Below are 18,301 nucleotides of genomic sequence, written 5' to 3'. Positions count from 1 at the left end.
TACCCATCTTCCCGTTCTCCTCATCTCTTCTTCAGTTTTATTTTATGCTAGCCTAGTTCAAAATTTTCCACTGTGGGTATTGATGGTATTGATATATCCTTCATACCAACCAAGCACAGTGCCTGATATTTTATAGATGTTCAGTAAATGAACCAAAAAATAAGTTATAGAAAAGCCTACAATTTAGTACATCATTTTTTCAAGTGAAAGTTGACACTGCATTGCATCTTAAAATATAAAGTTTGACGAGGATAGGTAAATCATTCTGGTATACTTTTTAATATACTTTATATATTTTTTCATTTTTAACTGTATTAATAGTAATATTAGTGTTGGTACACACTTACAAATCATTATTTTTTGACAATGATGAGTATGTTTTGTATTTCTTATTAGTGGAAGAGTTATCATTTTTGTCTTTTTCCCACACATGTTCAACAAATTTTATAAATGCATCTTAAGTGACCATAAAAGATATAATTATCTAGAAAGTTTTACCTAGAGCTTGTTCCCTGTTTAGATGAAGGAAAAGAATTAGATGTTATCAAGTGTTATATAAACCATGAAATGTAGAAACTAAGTTCAATCAAGATATTGCTTAGATAGAATTTACCTGGGGTGAGAAAAGGCATAATTCATGAATAAAACATTAAATACCTTACATCTAAATATCATGAAGAGAAACATTTCATAACCATAGTAAATTCTAGTGGGTTTTCAGTGTAAGACAGTAAATTGTCACATATGTACAATTCTTTTTCTTTTCCAAACAACACTGAAACTATAGATGACCTGGGTTTTAGTTACTGTTTGTTTGTTTTCTTCTTCTGAGAAACTTAAACCCATTAGGATGGAGAGGACAAAATGAGAGAAGAGGCAACAGTAAGAAATATTAGGAAACTCGGAAGCAGATGGCAAGTGGGAAATAATACAGGCAACCTGAGAAAGTCACAGCCCAGGTCAGCAGTGGGAAAACTAAGGAACTAATTTAAGCAGAAAGATCCATTTATGAAATTTGGGGAGAAAGACTGAAAGAAGCAGTTTGATTTCCTCCCCTGTTCGACATTGAAATCTGCCTCTTTCTCATCCCATGATTAGTCTGGAGATAATCCTCAGAGGAGAATAAAATAGTCTTTGCATCAGAGGATTTTAGACTTATTTAAAGGATATAGCACTTTTTATGACAACAAGGGTATTAAGTGAAAATGAATGTGCGTGCTTGCTTAGTCACTCAGTCCTGTCTGACTCTCTGCAACCCCATACACTGGAGGCCAGCAGTCTCCTCTGTCTATGGAATTCTCCAGGCAAGAATACTGGAGTGGTCTGCCATTCCTTTCTCCAGGGGATCTTCCCGACCCGGGACTGAACCCAGGTCTCCTGCATTGCAGGTGGATTCTTTACTGTCTGAACCACCAGGAACATGTGAATACTTAATACTAAATGTAGAGACTACTAGCCAATCCACCCCCCACATCATTGTTCCCAGAAAATTTACATTTCAAGCAGGAATTTGGAAGATGCCTCCCTGAGAAATGAATCAGTGGAAGAGAGAAAGGCTTGCTTTCCTCTAGCAAGCCTTAAGCCTGATCCTAGAAAGTCTCAGAGGCTGAAGGAATGCTGAATTATTGGAAGGTACCACAGGCTCAGCATAATAATGTAACACAGCTTACATGACTGTGTTGATGGTCCTTCCTGTGTTTAAAACACTGAAGCCTGACTTTTCTGCCCTGGAATGAGTGTATCACTGGGGTAGTGACAGAAATACATGAAGAACCAGTGTAAAACCTGCTTTGCGTCTCCCCTTTTAGCTGGAAGAAGTACTCAACGTGTGCCAAGAGGCTTGTTTCAAGGCTCAGAAGTGGTTATACCAAGTTTTACAGAAGTAATCTTTCCAGTCTCCGGTACAGTACTATCTAGGAATTTATCAAGATTCTTTTAGCCTCTATCAGAACAGCCTAAGACTTCCTTGGTGGCTCAGATGGTAAAGAATCCGCCTGCAATGCAGGAGACCAGAGTTTGATCCCTGGGTTGGGAAGATCCCCTGGAGAAGGGAATGGCAATCCACTCCAGGATTCTTGCCTGGAGACTCCCCATGGACAGAGGAGCCTGGCAGGATACAGTCCATGAGGTCACAAAGAGTTGGACATGACTGAGCGACTAAGCACACACACAGAACTGCCAAAGCCTGTCTAATTATTTGGGTCTGAACTCCCAAGGAGTTGAGTCTCTTTTGGCAGTACCATCCAGAAGTGTCTGTCAGTCTTATCACACATCATACTTACATTTTCTTTCCATAGTGCCACCATCATAATTCTTAACTAGCTCCCTATTTTCCGCTTCATTACAAAAACAAACAAACAAAAAACTCCTATCCATTTTCTAACATGTTTTATAATCTATCACTTTCTTCATGTTCATCTTCTTCCTATATTATACAGTTTTCTGAGAGCCCCCAAATGGATCTGTCTCATTTCTACTTCCCAGCCTCCACCCTGTGGGTTTTATCTCTTATAATCACCCTATAATCCAATCCTCATATGGCAAAGTCTAATATAAACTTCATCTGTTCAGGTTTTCATTTTCTGCTTATTCCTAGTCTCCACTGCTAATCCCTTTCTTCTGAAATCCTAACATGTTTACAGCTAGAAGCATACATTACACAATTATTGCTATTTTTAACGTGTCAGCTTTGTTTCTCCTTACAGAAAGGACTGGTTTTACTCCTTGGGTTTAGCACAAGGGTAAAGACCTTGTGTTTAGCACAAGGGTAAAGACTTGTATCACACTGATAAGGTACCCAGATTCTGAAAGTGGACCAAATCCAATTCAAACTCATTTGTGTACCCTTGAGCAGTTTACCTTACCTTTATGAAACCCAGGTTCTTTAACAATAAATTAGAGAATATAATAATTAATCAAACTGTTCTGAATATAAAAATGAGAAAACATATATTCATCATAGTGCAGAATATAGTAAACATCCAATGTTTACTATTATGCCTTTTATTAATAATAAAATCAAAGTTAAAGAAAATGAGAAAACAGAGCATTTAGTGGTGTTTTAGAAAATATAATCTATTATTTTTCTTATTATTTACAAAATATACAGCTATTTAAAATCTATATGTGGGATTGAGGGTGTACTCCTACCAAATGATTGACCACTTGCTGATAAATACAGTACTGGAAGTTATGGCATCCATTCTCAGAGGTCCCTCTACAAACACGCTAAAAGCCCTGCAATGAAATAAGTTGTGATGTGGTGGAACTAAATAATAACCTATATATAAAACTGCTAAACCTTACCATCAGTAAAACACTGTAGTGTCTGAGAAAAACTCTTAAAGCTGAATTGGAAGTGTAAATAAGAACAAGGTTTCCTCCATTTTAAAACAGTTGGAGATTCAACAGTTTGTATGAGCTGAAACTGAACATGGATGCAGTTCAAATGTAAGAGATTGTCAGAATTTGAAACTCAGCTTTCCTACCCTACCTTTAGTACAACTTCAACACGCAATATTCCTGTTCCATGGCAGTCTTTGGCAGCGACACCTATTGATTCTGAGAATGTTGGATGGTTTAGCTTTGGCAAAACATGAAATGTGTCTACTTCCCAATGAGTTACCACCCTGTGGAGTTGTGAATCTCCTTCTAACACCCTAGTCACCAAATGTGACACCCTCAAAGTCTCTGAGCATATTTTCCACAGTCATATTTTAGCATCCTTTTCCAATTCAATTCAAAATATGTCAACAGTAAAACATTATGCCTCTGAGAGGGAAACAGATGTAGAGCAGGAAGAACTGCACTATAGTCTGTATCTTGGTCAACTGTTGGTGACATATCCTTACCTTTCCACCTCTTGTTCTAGTTTCCAACCTTATTTCCCTTCTGTCCCAGCCTGGGCCCAGTCAATTATTTCAATATATTCCTTCTAGTAGTTTCATTTCTCTCAGTCCCTGGAATTCTACTGAAAATTCTTTTACATCCTAGGACTGCAGGTAAATCTAATTCACTAGTTCTCTCAGAACAGGTGGAGAGAATCTATTCATTCTACTAATAAATGTATTAGGTTTTGAATTGTGTGACAGACCATAAGTAGATGGCTTACTGAATAATCTTTCAGATTGACTATTTTTTAAATTCCCAGATTTTTTTCTGTTTTGCTGCTCAAACTCTCACTCCACTTTTATCTTTTCAAGGCTCCATATTCCACATCACTCAGCAAATAGAAGGCATAAGGCATTTACTTACTCATATTCCCTCCACTTATTAATACATCTCTTTCCTCTTTTAGAAAGAGATATTTCCTTCTCTTGCCCAGGATTCCTAGAAAAAGGATTCTTACATGCCTCTGTTAAATGATACATTTTCATTTTTTCTCTTTATACTTATACTAGTATTATATTTTTTAAAGTAAGCTTGCTACATTTACACATTAGAAATAATGATATACCTAGCATATTTTATAAAATGATTGTATTTTTATATCCACACCACATTTTCCTAACTTCTAGCTCTCCACATTAGTTTAATCTAGTAATATGAAAATTTTATTTTAGAGATCCCTTAGAAGTTTTAAAAGGCACTATATGCATTCTTTATGTAGCAAAGCATACTATTACACTTCTAAATTCTCCTTGAGTACAAAGAGAGACCATTTTAAACTTCATATCAAACACTTATATGTTCCCTATATAATGTTGCTATTTCAAATAGTTTATTTTATTGTCTTTTTCTGCCAAAGCTTATTTGAATATACCAACATGTTTTCTGATTTCTTTTCTCACCATTGCTTCTTGCATCTTAATTCTTCTTTAATGGTAGCATTTTTTGGATATGTAACTTGAAATTCATCAGTTTAATAGGTTATAAATGACATCACTATCTCTTAAAGAGCTTTATTTGACCCAAGACTCCAAGGAAAATCATTTTCTCTGATGCTCCCTCAAGCTGGTGCATGGAAATATTCCTAGTTTCCTTTTTAGAGTCATAGCTCTAGGCTTTTGCAAGTATCTCATCTCTAGCTCCTCTGTCTGTCTCCTCTTAATGCCAAATGGTCATTAAAGTTACAATCTGAGAGAACAAGATGGCGGAGGAGTAGGTGGAAGTGGAGTTCATCTCTCTCCATGAATACATCAGGAATACACCTTTAGACACAGAAGTGCATGCAGAACACCAGCTGAGAGTGGATAGGAGTACCTGATGAGAGGAAAAGAATATATAGACTCACGCAAAACTCGCTAGGATGAAGGAACTAGGGGTAAAAACAGAAGTGTTAGTAGAACTGGACCTTTCCTCAGCAGGTTGGGAAACTGAAGCAGGGGCCTGATCCCCACATCGGGGCAATTGTCTGAGTCAGAGGAGACACATTTAAAGCTGAGAGTGAAACAACTGACCTGTGGCAGCCTAAATGGAATGAGAATCAGACAATCCTTGCCGCAGCCATACATACCGCAGCCCAGGATGCAAGTCTCTTGGAAAACACAGCAGCTGGGAGCTGGAGTTTAGGGATTGTGGAACAATCCCAGGGCGAGGGCTGCTGTTGACTATGGAGAGATGGATGGAGGGGATGTGAGGGAGAAAACTGTGGTAAGAAACGCCTGTGGAGTAAAGCCAGGCTGCCATGGAAGTAAGGCGATACTGCTGAGTCACACGTAGGGGGTGGAGCCATCACCATAGCCCCTCTTCCCCAACATGCCATTAGCAGCTGAAGAATAGAGAGGCTGGCCCATCAAATGCCTGATGCACTGAACTACCAAGTAGGACCCCACCCGGGGTGCCCCTCTAAGTGCCTGATGCACCAATCTACAGAGTAAGACTCCATCCAGGGGGGGCCCTCTATGTGCCTGACACACCAAACAACAGAGAAGGACCCCAGGCAAGAGAGCCCTCTAAGTGCCTGAATGGGCGGAGCTATGGGGAAAGACTGGCCAAAGAGGCCTTCTACTCACCAGTTACAAGAGGCTTGATAAAAGCCTCTGACAGGGCTATAACTCCTGTGGCGGAGGCAGTGCATGTCCCGGCACACTTTGCACCACCAGGGTCCCTGCAAGTCAAGCAGCTGCACCACCTTCATGCTCAACTCTCACTGGGTCAGAACTGCCGCAGGGAAAAAAACTCTTGGGTCTGTGCACACAGGGTCACTTCGGTAGTGTTTGACACTTTGCAACCCTGTAGGCTGTGGCCTGCCAGGCCTCTCTGTCAGGGAGGGGGGTTCTACAGGCAAGAATACTGGAGCGTATTGGCCAATACTGGTGGCCATACCCTTCTAGAGCACTATATTCCCTGCTACCCTAGCCGCCAACTCCCCTGAGTACCTGGTGCTGCCAGAACCCCTGCAACCCAAGCAGCTGCACCACCTCCACACCTGGTCCTCACGGGGGCAGACCCAAGTCCTCCAGGGCAGCCTCAGGGGCAAACCCCAGTGGATGACTCACATGCAGAGGTGGAAATAAAACCACAATTGATACCCAGGGGCAGTGTGACTAAGGAAGAAGACCCAAAACCTCCCCACCAGCTGTACAAGATGCAGATTAAATCCACACAATCAACTAGGCAGACTGTGTCTATGGAATATATAAAAGGTCACAGAGAGCTCCCACAAAAGAAAACACACTAGTTCTGATATCTTTGGACATTGGAGGCAGGAACACACTGGAGTAGCACCAGATTAGAATCTGAGCTGCCCCCACAGCAGGCCCAGAAATCAGCACAGTGTTGGGGGGCATCCTAGAGAGGTGAGGTGGACTGTGACTTCCAGCGAGGGAAAGGACTAGGACAACAGTGACTCCAGAAAACATTTATTAGTCTTATGTTTTGACTTGTTCTGTAGATGTTTTGGACTTTTTTCTTTTTCTCCCCTCTATTGTAGTTGTCCTTTTATTGTCACTATGAAATCTAATTAAGCTTTTGAGCTTTTTTTCTTTTTCCTCAGTCACATTTTTTATTGTTGTTATAACCTCTACCTCTATGTTGGGCTTTTGCAGTTCTAGAGAGTTTTCCTTTTTTTTTTTTTCCCCTCTTTTTAAAATTTTAATTAAACATTTTTTAAACCTATTATTATTTTTTTCTACATTTATTCTTTTGTTTGCTTTTCCTACTGTTCTTTTCCCCTTGCAGTTAATCTTTAATATATATAAATCTTAATCTATCTCTATTTAACTTTGCATTACTATTCTTTCCTTCCTTTCCTCTCAACATATTTATTAGTTTTACTTTCATTGCTTGATTCCCCAATTGTTACCTTGCTTTAGATTTGTTTTCCAGGTTTGTGCTTTTAGCTACTTTTATTCTGGTAGATATAATTTTTGGTTTCCTTTTTTCACCAGGTGGATCTATTGTACTTTACTTTTGTTGGACTGTTTTGAGTTTGCTTATGGGTGTATAAATATATGTATATATTCAATCACATTTTTTTATTGTTGTCATAAACCTCTGCATATCCATTGGGCTTTTGTGCCTCTGTGGAGTTTTCCTTTTTTGTTTTTTATTTTATTTTTTTATCCTTTTTTTTTCTTTCTTCTTCAGTTTTTTCTCTCTTTTTATAATTTTAAGTTTTAATTATTTTAAACCTATTATATTTTTTTCTACATTTATTCCTTTGTTTTCCTTTCTATTGTTATTTTCCCCTTGCAATTAATCTTTAATATATATAAATAATCTTATCTACCTCTATTTAACTTTGCATATCTATTCTTTCTTTCCTTTCTTCTCAATGTATTTGTTAGTTTTGTTTTCATTCCTTTATTTTGCACTTGGCACCTTTCTTCAGTTTTGTTTTCCAGTTTGTGCTTTAGTTAGTTTTATTCTTAACTGCTAAATACAATTTTTGATTTTCTTTGTTTGCTGGGTCAATCTATTGTACTTTGTTTTTGTTGGACTGTTTTGACTTTGCTAATGTGTGTATATGTATGTGTGTATACTCTATTATTTTAATTATTATTTGCCTGATTTTGTAACTGCCGTTTGTTTGGGCTTAATCCTTGGTTTCTCATTTTTGGATATTTGTTTTAATCTCTCTTAATGCCATAACAAACCACGTGTTGAACCTTCATTCTTCACCAGAGATCAAGCCCTGAGCCTTTGGAGTGGGAGCACTGACTCCAAGACCCTAGACTACAAAAGAACTAACCCTATGGAGTATCAGATAGTGAGAACTCACACAAAGGAAACCACTTGAATACAAGACCCAGCATCACCTAACCACCAGTAGCACCCTGTTCAGGACACCTCATCTAAACAACAAAGAAAACAAAAATACAAACTCAATCATCAGCAGAACAGCATTACCACTTCACTCAGCCTTGCCCATCAGAGGAAAAACAAACAAAAAAATAAACAAAAACTCAGCACAAATTTCACCCTATACAAAGTTTACACAAACCACTGGACCAAACTTAGGAGGGCAGAAACCAAAAGGAAGAAAGAATTCAACCTTGAAGCCTGGGAAAAGGAGACCTCAATACAATAAGCTTACAAAAAAAAAAAAAAGGCAGAGAAATACTACACAAATGGAGGAACAAACTAGAAACACAGAAGTCCAAATAAATGAAGAGGAAACAGCTAAACTACCTGAAAAAGAATTCAGAGTAATGATAATAAAGATGATCAGAAACCTTGGAAACAAAATGGAGAAAATGCAAGAATGAATTAACAAGGACCTAGAAGAGTTAAAGAATAAACATACAGAGACAAACAACACAATTACTGAAATTAAAAATACTCCAGAAGGAATCAATAGCAGAATATCTGAAGCAGAAGAATGAATCCATGAGCTGAAAGATAAAATGGTGGAAATAACTTCTGAAGAGCAGAATAAAGTAAAAAGGATGAAAAGAACTGAGGATAGTCTCAGAAATCTCTGGGACAATATCAAACACACCAACATTCGAATTATAGGGGTCTCAGAAGAAGAAAAGAAAAAGAAAGGGTATGAGAAAATTTTTGAAGAGATTATAGCTGAAAATTTCCCCAACATGGACAAGGAAATAGTTAATCAAGTTCAAGAGGCACAAAGAGTCCCATACAGGATAAACCCAAGGAGAAACATGCCAAGACACATACTAACCAAACTAACAAAGACTAAACACAAAGAAAGAATATTAAAAGCAGCAGTGGAGAAGCAACAAGTAACATACAAGGGAAACCCCATATGCTTAACAGCTGATCTTTCAGCAGAAACTCTGCAGGCTGGAAGGAAATGGCAGAATATATTTAAAGTACTAAAAGGGAAAAATCTACATCCAAGATTACTGTACCTGGCAAGATCTCATTCAAAATAGATGGAGAAATAAAAAGCTTTTCAGACAAGCAAAAGTTAACAGGATTCAGTACCACCAAACCAGCTTTACAACAAATGTTAAAGGGACTTATATAGTCAAGAAATGCAACAGAAGAAAAAAGATCTACAAAGGCAACCCCAAACAATTAAGAAAATGGCAATAAGAACATATGTAAAATTACTTTAAATGTATGGAGGCAAGAAAACACAAGAAGGAGTAGGACCAGATTAGAATATGAGCTACCCCACAGCAGGTCCAGAGATCAGCACAGTATTGGAGGGCACCCTAGGGAAGTGAGGTTGGCTGTGACTCCCAACCAGGGAAAGGACTCTCAGAGCAGTGACTTATGGACATGGGGAGAGGGGAGGAGAGGGTGAGATATACGGAAAGAATAACATGGAAACTCACATTGTAAGTAAGTAAGTGAAAATCCCTGTTGTGTCTGACTCTTTGCGACCACATGGACTATACAGTCCATGGAATTCTCCAGGCCAGAATACTGGAGAGGGTAGCCTTTCCCTTCTCCAGGGGACCTTCCCAACCCAGAGATCAAACCTAGGTCTCCCAAATTGCAAGTGGATTCTTTACCAGCTGAGTCACAAGGGAAGCCCCAAACTTACATGACCATATGCAAAACAGATAGCCAACAGGAATTTGCTGTGTGGCTCAGGAAACTCAAACAGGGGCTCTGCATCAACCTAGAGGGGTGGGATGGGGCGGGAGATGGGAGGGAGCTTCAAAAGGGAGGGGATACATGTATACCTATGGCTGATTCATGCTGAGGTTTGACAGAAAACAGCAAAATTTTGTAAAGCAATTATCCTTCAACAAAAAAATAAATTAAAAAAAATGAACTGAAAGCTAAAGATACAATATACAATGAAAATCACAGAACTTGATAATATATGTTGGTAAACTAATCATGTAGAGTTAAAGCAAATAATTGTACTGCTGTGTTCTGAAAATTGTTGATATTAAAATTTTAAACAAAATTTTAAAAAGGTAAAATCTTTGTGTTCAACACATATGCACTATGTATAGGTTAAGGAATAAATGAAATGCGTGGGTGTCAAGAGCTTAAATTTATGTTACTCCATTATTTTTTTGTTTGGGTAATGTTGATTCCTGCTTTCTTCTGAGTTCAACATGTGTTTATTTCTTTTAAACTAATTGATTTAAATGGTTAGATATCCTAATTCACTCAACAATTAGTATTATATACTATACACATATATGCATATGTATATACAATACATATATATATATGTTCACTGTGGTATATACAATTACATATATATTCTATTTAGACTATTATAAGTTCTGGGCATAAAACAATAAACAAGTCAAATTTCATACTTTCTGTTAGGGATATTGAGGCAGCACACGTATAAACAAATGAACTAGGTAATCCAATAAGTGCTAATTATAAACTGGAAAGTAACAGAGTCTTGTGATATAGATAAACAGGTTACAAGAAGTCTTTACAACAGATGGCCAAGAACTTCTCTGATGGATATCCTAAGACTAGAAGAAACAGCCATGCAAACTCATGCAGGTTAACACTTATATCTGTTTTTTATTTATTTTCCTTTGTCTCCGTGTTTCTGTTCTACCCTCTTAGCTACATCTTTGACTATAGCTAGTCATCTTTTATAATTTCATTCTATCCCTAACCAAGTCTCCATTCCCTTCAATCTAGAATATACTCTAGTTATTTAGAAATCTCTAGATCATGTGCTGATCATCTGCCTTCTTTAATTTACTACTTTGATTATCTTTGTTTTATTATCTACTCTTCTCCCATCTACCATGTCATGAATTAAGAAGGCTTTTTTCTCTGTCACCACTTACTGAAGCCACTTAAACAAAAGTAACCATAAATTTAGAATTGCCAAAATTATACTATCTTTTCAATCTTCAATTAAGACTCCTTCATGCAAAATAATTAATTGAGCATTCACTGAAGCTTAACTATGACTCAAGAATCCTTCTTTGCATATTACAAAATTTCTTATTATGCCTTGCTTGAGTGCTTTATCTTTATGGCAGTCTATTTCTTCTCACTTCTTAAAAGCTTTTTTTAATCTCTTGACTTTGCCCTTGATTGTTTTTATTCTAATTTTAGATTCTGCCTGTATACATACTCTTTATACTAGAGAACTCTCATTGGCACACTTATCAAGATGATATAAAATAGTTCCTAGTTCAGGTTTCTTTCCATGATGTGTTGTTTCCCATATAAAATGTATGAACACTCTAACATGCAGCTCACCAAAAAAAGAAAAGAAGAAATGAATCAAAGACTGAGCAGAAAAGTTAAATAGAAATCTCTCCAATGAAGACATACAGATGGCCAAGCAACACATAGACAGATACTCAACATCAGTAATTAGACAAATGTAAATCAAAACTATGATGAGGTATCACTTCACACTTCTCAGAACGGCCTTTATCCAAAAATCTACAAACAATAAATGCCAGAGAGGGTGTGGAAAGAAAAGAACCTTTCTATACTGTTGGTGGGAATGTAAATTGGTACAACCACTATGGAGAATAGTATGTAGGTTCCTTAAAAAACTAAAACTAGAACTACCAAATGACCCAGCAACCCAACTCCGAGGCGTATATCGCAGAAAACCATAATTCAAAATGATGCATGCACCCTGATGTTCATTGCAGCACTATTTACAATAACCAGGACATGGAAGCCACCTAAATGTCCATCGACAGAGGAATGGATAAAGATGTGGTACATAATACAATGGACTATTACTCAGCCATGTAAAGGAATGAAATACTGCCATTTGCAAAGATATGGGTGGACCCAGAGGTCATCTTACTGAGTGAGTTAAGCCTGAAAGAGAAAAACAAATAGCATATAATATCACTTATATGTGGAATCTATAAAAATGGTAGAGATGAACAATTTGCAAAGCAGAAATAGAATCACAGATGTAGAGAGGAAACTTATGGTTACAAAGGGAAGATGGGGGTAGGAATGAATTAGGAGACTGGGGTTGACATATACACACTACTATGTATAAAACATAACTAGTGAGAACCTACTATATAGCACAGAGAGCTCTACCCAGCACTCTGTGATGAACTAAATGGAAAGGAAATCTAAAAAAGAGGGGAATATATGTATATGTATGACTGATTCACTTTGTTGTATCATAAATACTAACACAACATTGTAAAGAAAATATACTTCAATAAAAAGAAAAAAAATAAATGTGTGAATTCTTTATGCCTAAACTCTAATTTTTTCTAGAAATATGTTTATTTCACGTGTATTTCCTATCTAGGATAATTATATAAGTACATAATAACATTTATTAATCTTCACTTTCAGAATAAAACATTAGAATAAGCATGAGTGATTTAATTGTTTAGAAAAATGTAAATATTACATGAATTATCTTAATACAAGAAGTATAGTAGAAAGAAGTTGGGTTATAAGTGAAATGTAGGACAGAAGCAATAAGAGGCAGAAAAAGAGGATAAGAGTGGATATTTCTTCATCATACAGAGTGAGAAGTTGAGATAAAACTAATATACATATAACAATATACATTTTATAGATAAGAAATGTTATTGAGGTCTATAAATATAAACAATAAAATCATAAAATAGGAAAACATGGAAGAAAAAGTAATATAAATGAGAGAATAAAATATTCTCATTTGCAGGAAAAGCCAATAAATCATATCTCATAAAGTATATTGCTTAGAGACATAGAGATAATCACAAGGAATGATATCAGACAAAGTTAGAAGTATTTACCTGCCTCTCCTTTGTGGAGGTAAGGATTGTTTTTCATAATTTTTAAATTACTCAGTGGGTTTTAGTTTGCTATTTCCCTATTTTACACACCCAAACACACACACACACACACAAACACACATAGATATGTAGAATATAGTACATGCCAGTTGTAATATATTAGTATTTTTATATATGAGGAAAACATATGTGTGTATGTGTTAATGTTGTCTGAATCAAATTTCCTAGGAATACTGTAGTATCTTTCAACCTGTAAATTTAAGTTTAGTATTATGTATGGAAAATGTTTTTGATTTACATTTTAAATATTAGTTGTTGCATTATTTCTTAATTCTTCAAAGGGAGTCTTGCCATTTCAAGCTTTTCTTCCTCTTTTCTTCCTTTTTTCTTAAAAATCTTTATCTCATAGTCATTCTCTTGCTTAATCTCCTGCTTGTCTTCCCCTTATGGAATTTTTATTTGAATCTATTTTCCTTTGGGCGCTAAAATTTTTCAACTTTTAGACATTTTTATCCATTAATTTCCTCCCTAAGTCTTATTAACTCATTGCATTTCTCATTTCCCTTTTCTCTTTTAAAATTTATCTTAGTTTTTGGTTTTATGAATCCAAGTTTTAAATATGCATCTCCAACTCTTTAGTTTTTGAATTTCACCTTAGCTTGCAGTACTGTGTTGCAGTTTTATTTGTGTTTTGTATTTGTTTTCTAGATGTGAGTTTTCTATCAACTAAATTGTTCTGATGTTGTTTTTTCAGCTTTATTAAAGCATAATTGACAAAAATGCATTTATAGTGTACAATGTGATGATTTGATATATCTATACACTGTGAAATGATTACAACAATCAACTTATTTAGCACATCCATTACGCTACATGATTAACTTTTTTTTTCTTGCATGAGAACTCTTAAGATTTACTCTCAGCAAATTTCAGTATCAATATTTATGGTCAACATGCTATATATTAAATCTTCAGAAATCACTCATCTTATAACTGAAAGTTTGTAATCATCAACCAACATCTCTCCATTTCTCCTACTCCTCAAACCCCACCATTCCACTCTCTAATTTTTTTTAAGATTCTACATATAAATTTATAAATCATAATAGTATTTATCTTTCACTGTGTGACTTATTTTACTTAACATAATGCCCCCCAGAGTCATCCATGTGTCCCAAATGGCAGGGTTAGGGTTTCCTTTACTATAACTGAAAGAATCCATACATATCATTTATTTAAATGTACAATATATACAAATTTATTTTTTTATTTTTTTTTCATTTATTTTTATTAGTTGGAGGCTAATTACTTAACAACATTGCAGTGGGTTTTGTCATACATTGACATGAATCAGCCATGGAGTTACATGTATTCCCCATCCCAATCCCCCCTCCCACCTCCCTCTCCACCCGATGTTTTCTCTATCTATTCATTCATTGATGGACACTACGATTGTTTCCATATCTTGACTACTGTGAATAATGAATGCTACAGTGAACATGGGAACAACAGTATCTTCTAAAAGTAATTATTTCATTTCCTTTGCATATGTACCCAGAAGTATGCTCATTTTCTATGTCTCATTACGTAGCTTTGCATGTCATTGATCTAAATCTTCTCCATTTTAGGCAGGACTCCTAGACAACAGCACTATCTTTAAATCTTTGCTGTGAAGTATATACTATCCTAGGCATTCCCTAGGCTCAGAAGGTAAAGAATCCACCTGCAGTGCAGTAGACTTGGGTTCAATCCCAGGGTTGTGAAGATCCCCTAGAAGAGCACATGGAAACCCACTCCAGTATTCTAGTTTAGAGAATAGCCATGGACAGAGGTGTCTGGCAGGCTATAGTCCATGAGGTTGCAGAGAGTCGGACACAACTGAGTGACTAATCACACATACTTTCCTTAGTGGGTAGTATTAAGGTGGTGGTGTTTGGAAGGGGAAAGGTTGACATATACTGTGATTCTCTTTCATTTCTCTAGGTTATTTCCTGTTTATGTCCATATATACCTATATGTGTATATATATTTGTCCATTCTTCTACTAGGACACTTAACATTTTTTAATATCTGTAATAATTCATCATATATAAATGACATCAAAATTCTGTTATTTTCTGTTACAGATGTTTAATCAATTCTTCATTTATATTTCAGTATGGTTTAGGACATTCTATAGATACTTAGAACCTTTAATGTTATTCGATTTCATAATCCATTTTTATGAGGTCTTTGTGCATAATGCTTAGAAAACTTTTCTCAGGCTTAACTTGAGTGAATATTCATGAATATTTTCCATTTATTATTATTTTTAAATTACATTTATGTCATTACTCCATCTAAAAGTTATTTTTATGTTTAATGTATGCAATATAAATGAATAGTTTTATAAGTATACTAGGTCTGCTTCAGAATATTTTGTTCTGTGGCTTTTATAATTACATCAAGACTAAATTATTTTAATTGTTCTAGTTTTGTTCATTTAGTAACTGGTAAGGCAAGCACTCTATACATTACAGTTCTTTGGCTAGTTCTATAAAATAATATTTTGAAGTTACAGTCACCCTGCTTATTTAACTTATATGCAGGGTACATTATGCAAAAAGCCAGGCTAGATGAATCACAAGCTGGAATCAAGATTTCTGGGAGAAATATCAACAACCTCAGATACTCATATGACACCACTCCAATGACAGAAAGCAAAGAGGAACTAAAGACCCTTTTGATGAGGGTGAAAGAAGAAAGTGAAAAAGCTGGCTTTAACTCAACATTCAAAAAACTAAGGTCATGGCACCCAGTCCCATCACTTCATGGCCAAGAGATGGGGAAAAAGTAGAAGCATTGATAGATTTTATTTTCTTCGGCTCCAAAATCACTGCAGATGGTTACTGCAGCCATGAAATAAAAAGATGCTTGCTCCTTGGAAGAAAAGCTATGATAAATCTAGACAGAATATTAAAAAGAAGAGACATCACGTTGCCAACAAATGTCCATACAATGAAAACTATGGTTTTTCCAGTAGCTTTTGAAGCTGAAGCTCCAAAACTTTGGCCACCTGATGCAAAGAGCTGACACACTGGAAAATACCCTGATGCTGGGAAAGATTGAATACAGGAGGAGAAGGGGGCAACAGAAGATGAGATGGTTAGATTACATCACTGACTCAATAGATATGAGTTTGAACAAACTTTGGGAGATGGTAAGGGACAGGCTAGCCTGACATGCTGCAGTCCATGCGGTTGCAAAAAGTCAGACATGACTTAGCGACTGAACAACAGTAACAATAAGAAACATGTTCATTATATCTAGAATATACACACAATGAACAATTCCTTCATGCACATCATTAAGTCTTTGTAATTTCAAATATATCTGGTTGATATCTTCATATGTAGCTACGAAAATCAATTATTCAGAGAGCTCCAACAGAAATCATAACTTGATTTACCATTTTTTTGTAAAAAAAAAGAAAGCTAGTATAATACACAAGGAAGGTTCTTGAGAGTAAAGACATAAAGTGTCTTCTAAAATTGTTCCTCAGGTGTTTATGAGAAACTCTGCCTCATTTATTTATCAAAACCTCTAGAAACTACCTATAACTTTCTAATTCTTCATCATTTACTTTTCCCATACCACGTAATTTTTAGCACCTGACACTAGGAGAAACTCAAAGTTTCACTAATTTGACAAATGTTTCTAATATGATAAATATTACACACCAATTCCCACATAATTACCTTGTGAAGTCTGTCATCTCCATCATGATCATACACATCTTCTTGGCCAGAACAATGATATCATTGCTCGTATCATCCCATATCTCAATTTCAGCATCCAGCTTGCTCTTCACTTTCTTGAAGTCAGCAACTTGCTCAGCAATCTTTTCCTTTTCTGCCTCAGGCAATTGAGTCATCTTAGCCTAAAACAGGTGATAATTAGATTTATAATCACTCCATTATGTCAAATACATTTTACAAAGAAGTGATTACTATCAGATGTTTATAAAACTTGTTCCTTTAAGAACAGAGACATAATGCTTTTTTGTTTTAAATTTATTTGTAATAGAAGGATAATTGTTTTACAACACTGTGTCGGCTTTTGCCGTACATCAGCATGAGTCAGCCATAGAGTCATATAACAAAACTATCCAGGTTTAACTGTTTGTGTAAAAATCTATTGAATCATAATTGCTTGCAACAATGCTAGAATGTAAAATTACAGTATTAGTTAGAGCTACAGCATTAAATTTATTAATATCAAGGTATAATTTAATATATGACATATTTAAATCTATTCCTTAATATAAATGTAGGACTTCCCAAATTTTGAATGTATTACAAATTTATTCAAACATAATTTAATGCCTCATATGTTATACAAGTATATACCTCTTTAAATTATACTAATAGTATGCCTCAAAATGTAGAAATATAAAAAAAATCTTGAAATGAGACAATGTATATCTATGTATATATTTACATTAATAGATGGGATTAATTACAAACACTGAATACACATTGGCAAACAGCACAGTATACATTTATAAATCATATGTATATAGAGAAGCACATTTATAAAATTCTAAGGACTAATGTGTATATGGTACATATAAACATATTCAGGTGTGTATGTGCACACAAACTATCTGAGGGAAGAATAAAAATGTTATAGGCAAGGTTTGCTAAGGCAGCCCTTCCTAATTAGCATCCCGAGATTTGAGGTGTAAATTCTTATTCACAGTGAACTTAATGCACTGGCGTAGTACTATTCTTTGTATACACCATATTTTGAACAGCATGCAGACTTGCCTCTTGCGTTTGAAATTTGAAATGTGGGGTCATAGTAAACCATCCACACTATTGGGATGTGTGCTTAGTCACCCAGTTGCGTCTGACTCTTTGTGACTCTATGCACTGTAGTCTGCCAGGCTCCTCTGTCCATTGGGATTCTCCAGGCAAGAATACTGGAGCGGGTTGCCATGCCCTCCTCCAGGGGATCTCCCCAATCCAGTGATCAAACCCAGGTCTCCCGCATTGCAGGGAAAATCTTCACCATCTGAGCCTCCAGGGAAGCACCCACCATACAACTATACTACCATATAAACAGTTATAGCACCTGAAACCTATGACTTTTTATCAAATAAAGAAGAACTCTGAAATGAAAGTGATCTGATAATATTAATCAAGGTCATAAAATTTCATGAGATTGTCTACTCAATCATCTTGTCAAAA

General features: G+C 35.8%; 1 protein-coding gene across 4 annotated transcripts in view; it reads right to left on the bottom strand.

The window, feature by feature from the left end:
• CTNNA3 (catenin alpha 3) overlaps window positions 1–18,301 on the bottom strand; it is a 1,829,362-nt gene that overhangs the window by 162,693 nt on the left and 1,648,368 nt on the right. For all 4 annotated transcript variants that reach the window (XM_043476813.1, XM_043476816.1, XM_043476814.1 and 1 more), the window contains one exon: window positions 16,808–16,989. In XM_043476813.1, coding sequence (XP_043332748.1) covers window positions 16,808–16,989 — 182 coding nt within the window. The remainder of the gene's footprint in view (window positions 1–16,807; window positions 16,990–18,301) is intronic.

The sequence above is a fragment of the Cervus canadensis genome, chromosome 8 (assembly GCF_019320065.1).
Source record: "Cervus canadensis isolate Bull #8, Minnesota chromosome 8, ASM1932006v1, whole genome shotgun sequence".
Lineage (NCBI taxonomy): Eukaryota > Metazoa > Chordata > Mammalia > Artiodactyla > Cervidae > Cervus > Cervus canadensis.
This window is presented reverse-complemented; position numbering and strand designations above follow the sequence as displayed.